Source organism: Pagrus major, chromosome 23 (assembly GCF_040436345.1).
Source record: "Pagrus major chromosome 23, Pma_NU_1.0".
Classification (NCBI taxonomy): Eukaryota; Metazoa; Chordata; class Actinopteri; order Spariformes; family Sparidae; genus Pagrus; species Pagrus major.
The window spans coordinates 3684626-3703277 of NC_133237.1; the positions used below are offsets into that span (position 1 = coordinate 3684626).

Here is an 18652-nt window from a genome sequence, read left to right on the forward strand (position 1 = left end):
CTAACAATCTCTTATTGCTCTGAATCTAAGGTATATCTAAGGTCTGTCATATTTACTGGAGTAGTGAACAACATTTCCATTACAAAAGAACCTTATGGGATTGTTTCAGCTATTAGTATAACTCTCAGGTGTTACCAGCAAATCAGAGTTACCGCTTGTGAAAAAATGTTATGCAATATTACTGATCGCAAAACACACGAAAATATACGCAAATGTTTTTTTCTTTGGCAAGTGACCGTGGTTTAAGCGGGATAATGCCCTCGGAGGTGTCTATAATCAGGACTTTGCAGAGGCAATTAATTCCTGATAACATTATCCCTTCCTTATTCACAATGAGTGTTCACACACTACGCAACACTATAACTGAGTTCTTTGTTCGAACTTGCAATTCTTTCAGGAAACCACTGTCATGTACTGTATGTAAAGCACATACGTGTGTGTGTGTGTGTGTGTGTGTGTGTGTGTGTGTGTGTGTGTGTGTGTGTGTGTGTGTTCACCTGATATCTCTATGGCTCTCTTCTTAAAGGTGCTGATAATAGTTCCATCCTTCCTGCGAAGGAGTGGAGAACTCCGCCTCTCTGCCACCTTCTGCTTCAATCGTGAACGCACCTTCAGGTTCGGCTCCGACACTGGTCCAGAGACCCAGGCAGACAAGGAAAGAAAGAGGGAATGAATGAAACCTGCTCAGCTTGGAGCCACCGATCACCAACCCTTCTTTGTTATAGTACAGTCTGTTTGGAATATTGGTTGAAAGAAGAAAATGCATTTTATGTTGATGTAGTTGCTTTTGTGTATTATTTATTTTGCCTTTTTTAATTTTTGATCTTGTGTTGTTTTCATTTTTAGGTTACAGTATTAAGTCATTACTTTTTTTGTATCTCTGTTCGCTTTATTGTGAAGTGCAATGTTTTGTTTTGCGGAGTATTTTGTGGGGTTATTAAAGGTGCCCGGTGATTTGCCAACAGGAGACTATCAGGGCGGACAGGAGCACACGCTGTCTGGTAAGCCTACATTACATTTTGGCTGGCTTCACATTTTGGCTTCGCTTGCGGGATTGCTAGATAAGCAGCTACAGTCAGTGTATTTTAAGCTAGCTTTGGTCTACAGGTCAGGTTTAAGGGCAAGGAGCAGGAAGAGGAAAAGGCATGCAGGTTTTATTAGTTTAAGCTGCCTGGACAGTATCCAGCAGTCCGGGATCTACAAATACTTGGATGCTTTGTTATCGGTTACTATTTGACTGTGTGACATCATGGCAGCAAATGACAAATCCAGCCGAGCAAGACCTGTATTTTTTTCTATAAATCCATCAGAATTTCATTATCATCTGTAAGACTGCAGCGGCCTAGATACAGTACCCAAGGACACATGTTAATACTAAGACCACAGAACTACAGATCCAAATTAGTTTAACAGTGGTTCATCTGATTGTGCCACTTCGCACTAAAGAAGGTCTGATGACGGTCTGTTTTGACATGTGTCGGCCATGTCTGTAAAGTAAAGTGTTCTGTAAAAATCATTTCTGCTGCTGAACTTCAGAAGCCCTTTTGGAATTTCAAGTGTGTATTCATCCCAGATGACAAATGCTGTTGAGTATGTGAGGAAATATCACTCAGTAGCCCGAAGCTTTAGCTTAGCGAAAAGAATAGATCCTTCCTTTTTAACAGATGAGATGATTGAACAGGTAAAAGGCCCACTTAAGTGTCACTCATATCACACTGAACTGGAGCTGCATTGCTACATGGCTACGGCTATATTATGTCAACAGCATGTATGGCTAGCTAACTTACTAGCTACAGTAGTAACCAAACTGTGTGTCCAATGACAAGACTTTGCATATCATTAACTACAGCAAGTTAAAAAGCACTGTTCTGGCCTAGCACATCCACTGTATAGTAGCTTACCACTGTGGAAGCCACTGCTAGATGCTATCAGAGTCAATGTCATAGGTTAGCTCTGAGGCTAATGGTAGCAGCAGCTGTTAATGAGCTAATGCTTTTGGACTTTTTGTTGCATTCTTACATTTGCCTTATCACACTGCACTAAAATACTAAGACTATAGCTAACTCTATAAAAGAACAACACTGTTTATTTCCAAGTCGTCTACACGGATCATCAACTGGTAAAAATGCTAACTTTCCAGAGACAGAAGCTACATGCCATAGTCTTCAGCACAACATCATATACGTAGCCATCAACTGCATATTTTAAGACTCTGGTATAATAAAGCGTTGGCTGGAAACATTACAAAGTCAGCCAGTTATGGCATCTTAAACCAACTCATGAAGCTAACATTAGCTTATTATTACTACAGCTGTCAGCGACTGTTGTCATTTCACCTGGCCAAACTAGTAGTCATTGGCTAGAAGAAGCCTGCTATTGTCTATTGTCCATCCAGACTGAGAACAAATGACATTTAAAAATGTTAACTTTTAAGCTGAATTTTGATTAAAATGTAAAAAATACAAATTTAAAAAAAGAGAATTCAACCACTACAGTTTCAATGATGATAAGATTTGGGCGACTACAAACATTTGGCGGTACTAATTTGCAACAATATGTTCAACAATATCTATTCACTGTTTCCTTGTTGTTTTTACAAATGCACTGACAGTTCCACCTCAGCCAAGCATCAAATCTTTTTCTGGTTTTCTATTTCTGGTGTCTTTTTCATATGCACTAATTGAAAATGCACACAACAGGAACAGGATGGAATTGAACTGAATTAAAAGCTTAACAGACATAGCAATAGTAACTCATCGGGGGCGGGGCTTAGTCAACAGTCAATTCAGGTTCCTGTAGGCACACAGCCAGTTTTTTCCTGACCTTCGACATCACATGGACATGTTCAGAGAAATGCTTTCAAATGGTATCAGTTATATCTTAAACTCTGTGTGTGTGTGTGTGTGTGTGTGTGTTATCTCTAGGTTTGGGCTACCTCTTCCCTGATGAGTCAGACCCACACTGACTCACACATATACATAAACGCACCACACTCCACCTCCGCATAGTCCTTCGTCAAACTACTTTTGCATGGCAAGTGACAAATCACACAAACACACTCTCCTTCCATCTCAGTGTGTCTCTCCTACCTGTCTTGCGCAGCGGGAAGTCATCTTTGCCCTCGTAGTTCCCCAGAAGTGGGGGCAGTTTGTAGGAGGGAGGAGTTCCCGGGGTGTTACTCTGTGGAGGAGAGCCCTGCTCCAGGGAGGTGTGCTGGACTCCCCTGCAGACACATACACACATACACATATGAAGAACACAGGAGGAAAGCCAGTGAGCTGTCTGGTAAAACAGTCACAATATTAAGTAATGAAGTGTCCCAGTAAAGTCATTTTCTGTCGACCTGCTTAGCATACTTGTTCTTCAATTAGTCATTTCCTACATTTCCTAGAATGCCTTTCCTGTTATTTCCTGTTACTGTGCGAGTGGAAATATTTTCTTTGTCTCTTCTTCGACAGATTATTATTGCTGAACCGCGGTGCAAAATGGATTTAGGAAAAAACTTCACAAGGACCAACACCTAAACATGTCATGTTCTCGTAATGTTTAAGATAAGTGAAACATTTCCTGTTGAAATAAACTGGACATGACATCATGTCATTTATAGGCCTGTTTCAGACATGGAATACATTACATTTGTTACTCTTTTAAAGAGATGGCTTGTTGTCAGCCAATGCCTATGTAAATGTGTGTTACAACCTTATTCAGATCACCCTGCAAGCCAGCTGGATCACGTGATCTCCTAAATCCATCTTTCCAGGCTTCAAGCTATGCACTTGAGTAGTTTGGAACAATCAGCCTCCTTTGAAGAACTACTGGCATCTACAGGCGTGGATTTGGTGTGATGGCCATCGAGAGAAGCAACTGTTCGTTTGAAAACAATCTTGACAGCTCCTAAAGAGGTTGGCCTATGATAGATGGTGATGGACAAATCGTTTGTCCAATCCCCTGCCAAGTATATTTTGAAAGTGCCCACCCCTTTCCAGACCGTTTCTAGCGGCACTTTTCCAAATGGTTCTGTGTGACAAACCATCTGGCATGTCAGGATATTATTCAGATAAGACGGAACTTATTCAGAGGCCAGAAATTCAAAAGGACACCAGCAATATTGTCACTATTGGTTATGTCTTATCAATTCATGTATCAGGATCTGAATCAGTATATCTATTCAATCTGTATATCCATCTATACTTTTTAAACCACATGAGTTTGATTACAAATGTTTACTTGTACTATGTAATTTAATATTGATAAATATGATTATGGGAACCAGATATTTATTTGTCTTGGCATCATGGTTTTTCTAGTATAACCTTGGTAACTAGTTTCACAAATGATTTACTTATTAACAGGAAGGCTACACATATTTTCTGCATTTCAATTTCAAGTCTCATATTTTTTTAAGTCTGAAGCTCCTTCAGTAATGTCTGTTATGCAGCTGGAAGTCCTGCTTTGCGGTCAGAGTGTTAACTTGGGCTTGATTCCTACAAGTGGTTTTGAGATACTTGGGCCCTGGTTTAGAAACCCAGTTGAACACTGAGTGAGTGTTGAAGCTGCTTGGGTCAGACTACAGACTGTTCAAGCTCCTCAACGTAGAGACAGGACAGGACACCTGACAGTTCACTTGACAAACTCATTTCTCATATCGTAATCATTTTAGGTTATATCGTGATACATGATATATGCCAATATTGTGAAATCTATTAACAAGTGGGTACAGGCAGTATTAGAACAAGTAGAAAAAGCCCGGTAAGTTCAGAAAATGACATCACTTTCAATAATGCGAGTGATCTGTCCAGGGACAGGTTGAGCCCTCACCAACACTTTGGGGAGAAGGAATGGTTCAGTCCGCCAATGCCAGGCTCTTTCTTATTGAGAAGGAACTCCTGCAGCTTCAGTTTTACCTCTGTACTGGCAATGGCACCTTCCAAATAAAATTGAGGGGAGAGGACAGCAGTCAGGACACTTTACTGTCTTTATAGGGGCAGCTTGTAGACACAAAGCAAACATGTGCAGAGCGTGATAGTAAAAGCAGCGGTGTGACCTACTCTCTTTGCCTTTCTCTTTGTTCCTCAGCAGCAGCAGTTGTTGCTCCAGTCGGTGTTTCTCCTGCTCTTCGTGTCTTTGTTGCTCTAGTTTCCTCTTCTGCTCCAGCTCCTGTTGCCGCTTTGCTGCCAACAGCTCTTGTTGTTGCTTACACACATACATATACACAAACACACACACATACATACCTTAGTGACAAATAAACCAACCGGCGAGCTGTATCACTGACAGGTTGGTTAACAAACAGATGAGAAATGAGAGTATGAGATCCTAGATAGATGGAATCCTAGAGGTGAGAGGAAGCTTTGTCTCCTGTGGACTAGTCAGAGACAAACCTGACTAGCTACCTTCAGGTGTTCCTGCAGCTGCACCTCATGTTGTCTTGTGAGCACTTCGTGTTTTTTCTGGAACTCTGCAAACAGCAGCTGTTTCTGGAGTTCCTGCTGCTGTTTGAGTAGTACAAGTTCCTGCTGGAGCTGCTGCTCTCTCAGGGATGTGTCCACCGCTGCCACACCCCCAGAAAGAGACCCCACCCTGGGCTCTGTCCGCAGGTCCACTGGGCCTCCACTTCCTCCTCCACCTGGGCCTTCTGCCGGACCCCCGCCTGGTGATGGAACAATGAACAAGAAGTCAGCGTTACTAATCCTGATCAATTGTTGATGTCTGTTGTCCATTTTGTATGCTTGTTTTAACTTTCATAACTGTCTTGTATTTTTGACTGATAGTATAGAATATTTTATTGAAATCATGTCTTCGTCTGTCTTTGCATCACATTGTCATGTTCTATTTTCTATATTACTGGCTTCTCTGGGGGAAAACTAACACACTGGCTGCCTATAATTTGGAAAGCAACTATACCTTTCTGAAACCATTGTGAAACTACTGGACCACTAAAAAAGACCCCTTGAAATGATCCCTTACAGCCTAGAACTACGTCACCCGAGTCATTTGAAAGGGCTTCCGTGATGCCACAAAGCCCGAAGGCCAAGGTCTGCTTGAAATAGACTACTCTGTACAATGTGTTTTATGATCCCGTCAGATGGAGAAAGTGTTTTTCAATAAGCTTTTTTCATAAGGTTTTCTATGGTAGCGAGCGATATGACACAATGATCATTCAAGTATGGGGATAGTGGCCACACTCTCCAACAATCTTTCCATATAGGCAAACATGTTGTTGCACACTAGAGCAAAACAAGATCTTGATAGTCAAGTTGCTTCACTTCATGAAGTGGGAAAGCTTTGCAGACTGGCAGATTCAGAAACAATGGAAACAATTGTCAGACACAGCCCTAATCCCCAGGGAGGAGGGTGTTTCAGATCAGGCTGGATGATCCGACAAGCACCTGGGTTTCAGGAGACTGATACCTTAACACTCTCAAAGACCCGTGGAACCCCTTAAGTGGCCCAAGAATCATTTTCTCAATAACCTGAAACAAGCTTAGATATCAAACCCATTATCATGAACTCCTAGTTGAATTAGTCTGGATCGAATTAGAGTTGGTCTGGCTCCAGAGGACGACATTGAGGGAGAGTTGAGGGGAAGACTCAACAGTCTTCTGGTTTTCTGCTCACTACCATCACTCACTATCATAGTTAATAAATAAACGCTAGCATGCCAGTAGTCTACTATTCAGTATGAGACAAGGTTAAATAGAAGTTACCTGAATGTAACTCAAGTTATGTAAGTGTGTAGGTCAGGATCAATACATATAACTGTCGCTGCACACGCTACTGCCCGACTATGGATGATACATCCTTCTAGTAATGTCTCAGTGATATCAGCGTGTGGATTCCGACCCTGAACTAAATATAGTGCTGTGGAGCCGGTGGCCCAAACTTTTTTGTGGACTGGGACCTCAGATCGCAGGGGGAGTCAGCACAGGATTTGGCAGCCTGACAACAGTACAGAGGTGATTTAAGGCATATTTTCAAACTTCAGTTCAGTTCCCCTATAAGTAACTCTTGAACACACCCAAAGACCCTAAAAAGTTACCCCAAAACCTAAAAGGCAGTCAACTGGTCTACTTTTAGGAGACATTTCAGGTGGCACCCATCAAATCAAACCCCAATCAGAGACATGAAACTCCCCCTCAAGGACTACAGGGCTCCCTACTCACCAGTATCTCCACCTCCTCCTCTCTGCTCGCTCGCTGTTCCTACTGGGCTCTGCATGCCCGAGGGTAGGCTGCTCTTCACCTCCACCACTGCAGGATCAAAGAAGAGAGAGAATGATTGATTAGTCTGAATGATTGATTAGTTGAGCCTAGCGATGGATAGCACTGACTTAGAATTACCACAGTGTTACCTCGGCATTAGCCCAGACTAAATTCAGTGTGGCTAGCCTAAAAGACACTGCTGAAAATGTTAACATGGTCCAGACAAATTATCAGAGAGGCCTGCTGTTATTTATAGCTGTATGGCCAAATAAAAAAAATTAAAAAAGGGAAAGAGAAAGAAAAGAGGATTGCAGGATCAGCCGGAGGACAAATGAGTGTTTAATGTTAAAACAGTAATGGTGTCCCTCCCCTTAATTAGTAAAGAAATGCACTACCTTATACTGATCTAGATTTGTAGCCTCCACTTGAGCTAATCATTATAACAGATTAATATTGATCCTCAGGCACCAGAGTGGCATAAACTGACTTTTCACCTTGTGTCATAAAAGATATGTGAACTCATTGAGGCAGGAATTCATTTCAAAGGTTTCCATGCCATCAAAGCTTCAACCTATTCAGTACTAGATGGTGACTGGAGCTGCAACAGTTAGTTCATTGATCGATTTGCTGATCGAAACAAATTCATTTCCAACTATTTCGATAATCGATCAATCGTTTCATATTATTATATCGTTAAATATTTGGTGGTTCGAGCTTCTTACATGTAAGGATTTGCTTTTTCTCTTTGTCATTTATAATGGTAGTAGTATGATAGTCTTTGGGTTTTGGTCTGTTGGTTTGACAAAACAAGCAATTTTAAGACTCTGCACACTTTGTGCTCACTTTGTTCTTTGTCGTCATTTTATGGACTAAATGATTAATTAATTGATCATGAAATTAATCAGCAGATTAATCAGCAGTGAAAATAATCGTTAGTTGCAGCACAAATGCTGACCTAAATAACAAAGTATGTTTTGGAACATTGACAATTGCAAAACATATCAATCCTGATTAGCCTTCATCACACACTCTCTACAGTCAAGTTTCCTTTTAAATGTAGCCCCATGTTCAACCCAATTTCAGAAAGTTGCAGAAGAAAACGTGAATAAATGCACATTTTTTATTTCCTGCTGTTCTGCAAATATTAGAAATTGGGCATATATCAACAGTTGGTAGCATTAACTCTCCAGTCACTGCAGAGGAAGGGGGCACAAAAAGGTGATGTAGTTAGAGGGGAGCAAAAAAAAAAAGGTAGTATAAAGCAGTTTGTGGCTTCAGAGGAAGCTGCATGTAATCTGATAAATTGCCTCCACTCAGTGGCTTAATTGCATTGTGGGTAATGAAGGCACCAGGTTTTGTAAAGGAAGAAGAATGTGTGGAATGAAGAAGGTGATATCTCTAGTTCTGTTGTATTGATTTTGATCATTTTGTTTTTAAATGGCCATATATAACTTCTATAACAGTGTTACAGGAGTAAAATGATAGACCATTGGACTGCAAGACCTGCCTATATTACACACAATACAAATTACCCAGAAGTCAGCCACTGACATCACTGGAGGCATTTTATCAGATTACATGCAGCTTCCTCTGGAGCCACAAAAGGCTTTATCATACTTTTTTCACATATGCAGTAGCACTCCCTAAAACAAAGAATGAGGAACACTGACGGAAATATGGCATTTTGGCTTGTTTCACGTATTAATGTGAGGAAGGTCTCCTCATCGCCCCACACAGATCTGATGTTAAGTCACATATTTCATGTGCGTCATGATTTATTCACTGAGTCTGTTTCCATTGCATTTTATTTAATTTTGTTTGTATCGATACACCTAAAAAAAATCTCTCAAATCTCCTGCCTTTCCATTCAGTTTTTCTGATGCAAAACTTGAAAATGCATAAAAATACAGATGGATTAAAACATACGGTGTGTGGTTGTGTGTGTGGTTATTTAGGCTTTTACAATATCCATGTATACGCATCAATGCTAAGAATTTGCACCACTCAGATCGGAAGCTCCTACGAGCTTAGCTGCTCCAATCAGCTTACAATGATCACTTGTGTGTGTGTGTGTCTGTGTGTGTGTGTGTGTGTGTGAGAGAGAGAGAGAGAAAGAGGGAGAGAAAGGTTGGCTGTTGGTAGCAGAGAGCCCACAGGTTAATGCGCTGCCTGATAGAGACAGACCAGGGAGGAGGGAAAGAGGTGAGTGGGGGATTTTAGTGTCCCATCACGATCAGCACCTATGAATGTGCCCTTGAGCAGGGCAGTGACCATGACCTGCCACAAGCCGTTGGCTGCTCTCTCCTGGCCTCAGCTGACCCCATCTATTGGATCAGGCTACTTCCTGGAAGATGCTACGCTGAGACACGTTGGGATGTCTGCTGGCCAAAGAGGAAATCCAATTAGGACTATCCTACTGTTGAGTCCGACCTATGAGCTCTCTAAACTCTGCCTGATTGGTCACCACCCATCCTTTGGCTCACCCTCTCTGCTTTTGCATCACGTGGGTTTCAAGCCAATCAAACACCCACATCCACAATAAGGACAAGCCTATTAGCCCAGTGCTCGAGGATTGTGACTAATTAGAGGAGGAAAGATTTCACCATTTCACATTTTCTTTCGTCACAGCCTGACCTTTGACTTCAGACCTTTGACATGCAGAAGAGAAACATGTACTGCATATATAATAAGTAACGGAGCTGCTATTCTCAAATTCATTGTCATAGCTCAGTGCAAGCTCAGAATTTATTTCTGACTAAATCTTGTGGATTTAAAAGATTATTTTCCCCGTTCATGCACACGTGAAGAAGCTTTCCAGTGTCAGGTTTGCTGGTTTGTGACCGTTTGGTTAGCACAGTCAAGAAAAAGTTGGTTAAAAAGTCCAAAAACTGAGAGGTGGGAATAAACAAAGCTGTGTGTGTGTGCGTGCGTGTGCGTGTGTGTGCATATGTGTGCAGCCACTCACATCTAAATTACCTAAACAAATATTCTGGCGTTTCACTGTGACGCACGTGTCTCCCCTTCAACTACAACACACACAGTGTCCCTGTGTACGTGTGTGTGTGAGAGACCGGTCTGTGAGTGTGTGTACAACAGTCTGTTTGGCAAGAGAGCAGCATTCCACAGCAGCCAGCGTCTGACGTCAAACTGAAGACATTTATAGTCTGGTAAATACGCACACACACACACACACACACTAACATACAGTCTGACAAAGAGGCAACGTTTCAGTAAGTCATATGTCTTTCAAAAAGAAATGAAAGACAGACAGTCAGTGAATCCTGCAAGAAATGAACACAGTCTGGTGATTATACCTTGGTGCCAACATGCACCACAGAGAACTTAAAGACATAATATGCAACATTTCTGCATTAAAATGTCTAAAAACCACTAGAACTTTGTTAGTTGTCTACTTACATTATCCAGAAAGTTTCCAACAATGCTCAAACCCAGAGAAAAAAAGTAATTTTACTCAAGGTAACATTTCATTTGGCTGTCTGTCACTGTAACTTCCCAGTAAATGCCAGCGAGGGAGGAAAGAAGTCAATGAATGTGACTAAACATAACATAAAACAGTACATCACCTTTTCTGTGAACTTGATTTCTGTGTCATGTCAAACAGATGTTTAACAATGAAGACAACATTCGACCCGTAGCTACTTCATGATATCATCAAACTGTGTCTTTTGTTCTCATTATTTTGTTTCAGAGACCTCTAAAGGTAGAAAATACATATTTTGCATTTAAAATCCCAAAGAAAAGCTTTTCTTAGCATAGTTGGTGAAAATTATTAAGTACCATGTTGGTACTAGTCATGTTTAGTTAGACTCTATACGCCTGCAACAATTTACAATAACGATGATATCGCGATATCTATTGTATCTATTATTTTGTGCAGCAGTAGTAGCTACAGTAGCTGTGGTAGTAGCCGATTAATGGCGTGTGGCAACCTGCTTTAAAAGTGCATTATAGACACCTACTATGACAATGTAAAAACAAAAAGAAACGGAAATGATGATTCATTTAGTCTATATCATCATATGTGTATTATTAACATTATGTCAATATTTCATTTGTAATTATCGTCAATATCGTCAATATCATCAATATCGTTATATTGCAACACCTCTAGTCAACACATTCCACTCAAAATAACAAACATCGACCTCATGGTGGAACTAGAGGACAAAGTCAGAGGATCACCAAAGTCATCAGCACTAACAGAGTCAAACAAGCTTTAGAAGCAGGAAGAAGTCCTAACCATGAGAAAAGACTACCCATATATGGTAAAGATGGGACAAAATGCAGCTCATGTAGGCTGATATAAACTTTATTCATCCTGGGTGAAACATTGTCAAAAGACTGAGCTCTTCGTAACATGTTCAGCATAGACATAGAAACAGAAATAATCCAGAACGGCTGAATTATATCAATCGATATATTGTACAAGGTACATTTCTTGTCATTTTTTAAACAAGGAACTTTTTTTAACCAGGCTGGTGATGTGCGATGACCAAGATAGGATCTCAGTGATGGTAATTCCAAGGAACCTAAAACTGTCCACCTCAGCTCCTCTGATGTAGACAGCGGTGTGTGTCTTTGCCTCCTTTATTCTAAAATCAACTATCAGCTCCTTGGTTCTGACGTTGAGCTTGTTCTCTGTGCACCACTCTGGTCTATAAAACATTAGAAAAATGTAATCCCAGTGTCACAGAGCCCAAGGTGACTTCATCAAGTGGCCAAAAACAAAAAATATTCAAATTAACTGTAATGTAAGCCCAAGAAAAGCAGTGAGTAATCACATCTGAGTACCTGGAATTATCACATTCTGATCATGTTTGCTTGAAAATGAATGAGTCATTTATCAAAATAGTTAACAATTAATGTTCTAGTGATTGACTGATCGATCAATCGCCTGTCATGTTTTTGATTGGACCACTGGACATCACCAATTCTTTCCAACAACTTCTGCCTTTGACGAGACTGTGCCTGCTTTAAAGTGACAGTGATCCAGACTGCATCCAGATATTAAAGGCTGTTTGCTGTTGTACACACTCACTGTCTAAAGCCTCTTTCCTGCTACACAGGAAACGTTTTATGTGTCCACTTAGTTTGAAAAAAAAAAAAGAAAACACAAGAAGAAGAACTAAACAGTTAGCATGAACAGACAGAGGGAAGCAGTCGAGCTACAGACGCTCAAACCTGACACATGATCTCTGGACAGCGTAGTGCAGAAACATATGAACCAAGCAACAAAGATGGAGACTAACCAAAAACAAAACTGGTCTAGTTAGCGGAGAACGTCTGTTGTTTTCACAGCTTATAAATCTGCAGTGATGTGAAGACTGTGAACTTAAGTTTTCTCTTTGCTCCTTCATCTGTTCTCTCTGCTTACACTCATCATCTACGGCTGTAAAGAAAGACGCTACAGTACTTGTTGGCAAATATTTTGCATTGCTAATCACTGATAACAGTTCATAAAACACAAAGAGGGAAGACAGAGGTGTGTAGCTGGAAGTCCAGTCTATGTTTTCTGTCGCTCACATTTCTCATTGCTGCTGCTGCTGCTACTGCTGCGAGGTATTTCTGGAAACCAATATTCCTCTTTTCTCTTCTCTCGCTCTCTGTCTCTCCCTGTCTTGTTCGTTCTGCATTGCTAAAAGAAAATAGGCACTATGACATCAGCCCTGCAAAACACTTAAAAAAAAAAAAAAGCCAGGAGAGAGAGCGAGAGACAGAGGGTAGAAAGAAAAAGACAGAGCAGGAGAGAGAGTGAGGTAAAAATAGTATAATGGCTGTTTGTACTTTGGACAAATTAGAAGCTTAGAGAGAGGGAGAGGAGTCACATGTGTAGCGTTGCTATAGAGACTGAGGCTGGGTCAGGAGTATTATGGGCTGGCAGACAGTAGGTCATCCGCAGCTGATGCTGTCTGTTGTGTTACACCAAGCTTTATATCTTTGACAACATCTGGTTCAATCATTTACACATCAGGCATGCATATTTTTAAGAGAAGCACTGGTGATATTATTTGGATTAACAACGGGTCAAATGACTCTGTGTAATGTGAAGGAGTCACTCACACAGACAAATCCACAAAAAATATCAACATCTCTGCAGTTCCCCTCAGCTCTACAATGTGTTTTGACATCTTTCAGCTCATTATTTTGGTTGACTTGGCCGGTAGGTCCTATACGCATGCTACACAAGTCGCATAGGGCCCCACAAGGTACACAAGGTACACAAGGGCCCCACCTCCCCCTCATGTCAAAGTGGATGTCAATGTTTAAAACATGAGAGTATGAAGAGTAACCATCCTTCTGGTCACGAGACAAGGAAAAAAAAATCAACGTGAGAATGAACTGCAGCTCAACATCAGCAATCTAAGTTCATGTGTGCCGGTCCATCTCTCTGTAGTCTGTCCATCTTGCTAACATCAGCTGGGCTGGGCAGTGCATCTTTTATCTGTCTGTGTCTTGCTTACCGCGGTATGTGACTTTATGCCTGAAATAGGTCTACAATGATTTATTATGTTTGATAAATGTCAACGGGCCGAGGTGTTCATAAACTGCAGGTCGGAAAGACAATCGCATCACGCGAACATGCGCTCATATGCACAAAACAAAACTCTCGCTTTCCGACAGCAATCGCGGTGTCCACTCCACTGGAGAATAAACGGGCGTGATGACACGTAACATTAAGACAGGACAATGATACAATGATGAGTTAGGCTCCCAGTCAAGGTTGAGTCAGCATAAAAGCCTCACTTCTTCACTTTTAAGCTTTGTGACAATGTATGTTTCTACTTCAAGAGGATATTTTAAAGGTTTATTTGTTTCTGAACTCATTAGGGATGGAAAATTGTTATGTGAAAGGTAACTAGTAACCAAAGCTGTCAAACAAATGTAGTGGAATAAATGGTACAATATTTGCCTCTAGGGTGCAGTGGAGTAGAAGTATAAAACTGGATTAAATGCAAATGCTCAAGTAAAGTAAAGTTCCTTAAATGTGTACTTAAGTTCAGTGCTTGATGTAAATGTAGTTAGTTACATCCCACCACTGGTTACTGCTTGTTTGTACCTCATTCTCTTCTGTATAGCTCTACCTTTTTTTATTCCTTCAGATGGAGCATACTGTTTAAAAGGAGGGAGAATTGTAGAGGAAGCACGAGGGGTGTCACTTGTCACTTTGAGGAAGTGGGCAATGGCAAAGGTTTACATGGCTCACAGGTCAGGTCCGAGGCCCCTTATCAGAATTTTGCTTAAGGCCCCAGGGAGCTTATTTTGGTTGACTTGGATCACGTTAGCAACTTTCAGCTCATTGTTTTGGTTTAACTGGCACTAAAGAGCCAAATCTTTTTCCCCAGGAGCTGGCAGAGATCAAAACAGAGCTACACAGTGAAATATTGTACTTATTTTTGTTAGGGTAACAAGACTATGTGGCTTCAGTTTGCTAGTTTTAACATTAAAAACATACAACAGGTGATTAACGGTTTATAGATGGGAAATGTAAATTATTTTGCTGGTTTAAATATTTTCACTCGCAGATTCATGGTCACCAGCTGTGTAGTTCAGACTTTTTTTTCCGACAAGTTAAGCAATAGCATCACTAAACACACGTACCTCATATAAGATGCAGAACCAGTTTTAAATAATAAATGTGATAAGCATTAGTAAAGAGCAAACCAAGAACACAGAGCATCTACAACACAAACATTCAAGTGTTTGTGAGCCTGTTAAGTCTGAACAAACACACAAACACAAATAAACACTGACCTGGGTTCACCAGTAGACCAACAGTGTAATTGCAGCCGAAAAGAAGATTAGAGTGAATGTTGTGTCCTGCTTGTACCAATTAACAACCTGCTGGCATCAGGAGGTGGCATCAGGCCGCACTCCAAATAGGCTCACCCAACGTCAGCAGCCACATTGTTCGGCAGCCTTTACTGTACCAAATCCTCCACAGGTTGAATTCCCACAAGAAATTAATTTTGTTGTGTTTCAGTACTAGATAAATTCCCTAAATCTAAAAGGTAAAGACAAAGATAGTGACCTAAGAGTTGGCTGAACAGTTAAGAGCAAGAAAGTGTGCAAAAAAGTGTTCTTCAAAGTCTCAAAAGGTTCCCAAACAAAGGTCATCCATACGCCCTAAACTGACAAGGAGCAGTGTAGAGCAGTAGATGGAAATCACGAGAGAGTGTGATTTACAGAAGAGCGCCTGGAGCATTCTTGCCCCTATTTCTCTGAAAACGTGAAAAGAAGACATTGTTCTTCGTGGATCTACTTTGGTTCAAGACTGAGTATGTGATTTAATGTGTTTTTTATTGCATCAACATCCTCATCATCCCCAAACTCAATTGTCAATTAATGACACGTCCACACATTTTCAACACAGGGCAAATATCTGTGTTTCAGGAGTCTAAGAGTCATGTTGATGGGACATTCTGCACCTTATTAATGACAGAACAAAATGACAGTGAGACATGAAAAAAGGTTGTATTAATACAACAATCACGCTTGAAGCTTTGGAAGTACAGTTCCTGTAATTTACGGGCTTCGGGGGATGTAAACAGGAAGCATACTGCATCAGTGTATTCAGTAAGTTAGCTCTGGGATAAAACTTGAGCCCTGTTTGTTTTATCCTATATTTGTTTACATTATGGTAAACTGGCACCATTTAAAGTATGCCGAATTAGTTATTAGCAGTTCCTGTTTGCAGTGCATCCATGTATGTACAGACATCTATTACTGGACGACTTTTATACTGAAAAAACACAAAAATATCTGTCATATCTAATGGTTTCTCCGTAAAGTGTAAATCCCACTGAATCTTAAAGTATGTTTATCATGTGCATGTTCAGATGTGGCAATTGTGACGCAAAGTGCAGCGGTCGGGCACTCTGGATTTAAAATGAGCATTAATTGCATCAATAAACTGTCTCACAGCCTCTACTGCTCCAAATGCTGCCCATGTTAATGGTAATGACGACTTACTTGATTTGTCTTTAAAACAACGGCATGCCCCTGCCCCTTCCACCTCACACAGCATCTTTGCCTCGCATCCCCACAGTTTGAAACCCTCTGACGATAACCTTCTGTCCATTCTTACATTCTATTCCATCAACAAAACAACTGAGCCCACGCAAATATCTCGTCGTTCGGGGAACGCCAAATAACACTTTTTACATTCAACCTTTAGTCTGACGAGCCCATCAAACCTCCAGCACTCAGCAGCCCCCCTCCCCACCTCTCCTTTCCCAGAGATGACTCACCGGTGGTGGGCATGGCAATGCTGGAGCCCCTGTTGTCACTCAGGAGCTCCAGAGGCTGGTGGTGGCTGTCTGTGCTGGCAGAGGAAAAACAGGACTCAGTCTCATAGATGGTCTGCAACATGGCGCACAATCCTGACACCGTGGGATGCAACAGCATGCCAAGACAAGAAGCAGCGCTTTATTTTGTCACAAAAAATGACAGTCAGTTCCTCTCCCGAGAAAGCGGCATGGCTTAGTGCAGGACTCAAGTTGCTGAGGATAGGGGGAAACAGGCATTCAAATATAGTTTCAAAAATACTGAATCATGGATGACTCATTCTGGGATGAAGCAAAATTGAAAACTTCTAAATGTTTTCTGCGCTTCTATTATAAAAATGATTAAAAAATTTATGTCAATTCCATCAAAAATTCCAGAGAGAACTCAGAAAAGTCCTCTGTGCTTTTATTATGTAATCCAGCAGAGGAAGCCTATTCAGGCTGCAGTCTCAGTGTGATTTTTGCAGGTAGTCTCTCTGCCTTTCAGTTTTCCTGGAGCTCCATCTGGCTCCAGCCCATGGTTTGTGCTGTAATGACCAGTAACAGACACTTCAGACAAAATCCTCTTTTCTTATGTTGTAGCTTCGGCTGCAGGTTTGAAAAACCCTCTGCTCTGCTTAGTCTGAAGAATGAATCAAAATCAAAATGTGGCTTTCTGGTCTACATCACCTGGAGTCCTGATCCATGCACAACACTTTGCTCCTGAAAAACAGTGGCTGGTATGTTGCAAAAGGTAGAAAAAAGTTTGTTTCCTCTGGTGCACTGAACCCTCTCTCAGCCTTTGCCAGCCAAACTGAACGAGCAAAACCAAGAGCAGGAAAAGAATCAATGAAATCTCGTTGCTGTGTGTATTTCCATGAACTGAGGAGTGATGGAAGGGATCGGCTGGAGAGTGGTGCTGCTGCAGCCGCTACACCACTTCCCACCGCTAACAACACAACAAAAATACAGAGACGAGGAGAAGACGAATTCCCCTGCTCGGGTGCATCAAAGGATCCTCATGCTGCTCTCCTCCTGTACGACGAGAGGGAGAGGAGAGGACGAGGAGGAGGAGGAGGTGGAGGAGGAGCAGGAGGAAGAGGAGGAGAGGCGAGGATGTAAATAGCTTTGGGAGAGCGCTCCCCGAGGTTCCATGCTTCCAAAATTAGAACGAAGCGCTGAGAGAATGACAGAGAGAGGGAAATGGAAGGAAGGAGGGAGCAGAGTGGTAGAATAAAAAAAAATAAAAAGAAGCAATGCAAGGAGAGGAAAGGCTGGGCTCAAGAAGACGAGCGGCAAGTTAGAATCCTCCCAGCAAAATAAACAGCCAGAGATCACACGCTGTCCTCTTATCCCTCGCTTGGAAACACACAAAACGAGGCGGGCTGCTGCAGAGCCGAGCCGTGTACAGCGACCAGAAACAGCTGCTGGTCAGACAGCTAATATTCACTGTCTGAGAGTCCTTGGTGTGTGTGTGTTTGAGTGTGTGTGTGTGTGTGTGTGTGTGTGTGTGTGTGTGTACAGGGGAGTGTGTCTACGACGCTCTTTGAGCTGCTGAATGAACGTTGAGAGAGGGAGAGAGGAGACGGAGGGGAGGAGGGAGAGCGGGAGCAAGAGGCTGAAAGTAGATCACTGGGTGGTGAGGAAGACAGGCGGATGAATAGAAAGTCAACAACAGCTTCTTTGGATTTAGTAAAAGCTTCACAACGTACAGAAAGGAGAAGGAGAGAAGACAAGGACACTCTTCAACAGCCGTCCCTCCGTCCAACTTCATTCATTTCCCCCTCCGCTGCATGTTTCTGCTGTTAGACGAGGTGACTTTTTTAAAGATTAAACAACACGAAGGGGAGAAAGGAGCGGAGAAGAGAAGCATTTACTAACACAGGAGATGGGGGGTTGATGGAGGGACTACAGCTGAAAATAGCCTGCCTGGGAGGAGGAGGAGCCACAGATAAAAATAGACGGAAAGGGAGCAGTAAGCCTACAGCTCTGGGGTGGGGTGGCGGGGGTTGTGGGGGGATGGGGAGGCGTTCAGCGCTGTCATGTTTCTGCACCACACTGCCCAGAGATCACCCATCAATCAAACCGCGTGGGCAGGGCTGCAACCTTTCCCTCCTATGATTTTGTGTTGGTGCAGTCTGAGTTCCTGTAGGTGGAGATTGTCCA

The 18652-nt window shown here is 41.9% G+C and overlaps 1 protein-coding gene across 1 annotated transcript in view; it reads right to left on the reverse strand.

Annotated features, from left to right (window-relative positions):
- Positions 1 to 18652, reverse strand: part of hdac5 (histone deacetylase 5) — a 56450-nt gene that overhangs the window by 22505 nt on the left and 15293 nt on the right. Inside the window, exons 3-8 of the mRNA XM_073494089.1 lie at positions 7164 to 7250; positions 5394 to 5650; positions 5049 to 5193; positions 4819 to 4924; positions 3090 to 3223; positions 498 to 629 (exon numbers count right to left, since the gene is read on the reverse strand). Coding sequence (XP_073350190.1) covers positions 498 to 629; positions 3090 to 3223; positions 4819 to 4924; positions 5049 to 5193; positions 5394 to 5650; positions 7164 to 7250 — 861 coding nt within the window. The remainder of the gene's footprint in view (positions 1 to 497; positions 630 to 3089; positions 3224 to 4818; positions 4925 to 5048; positions 5194 to 5393; positions 5651 to 7163; positions 7251 to 18652) is intronic.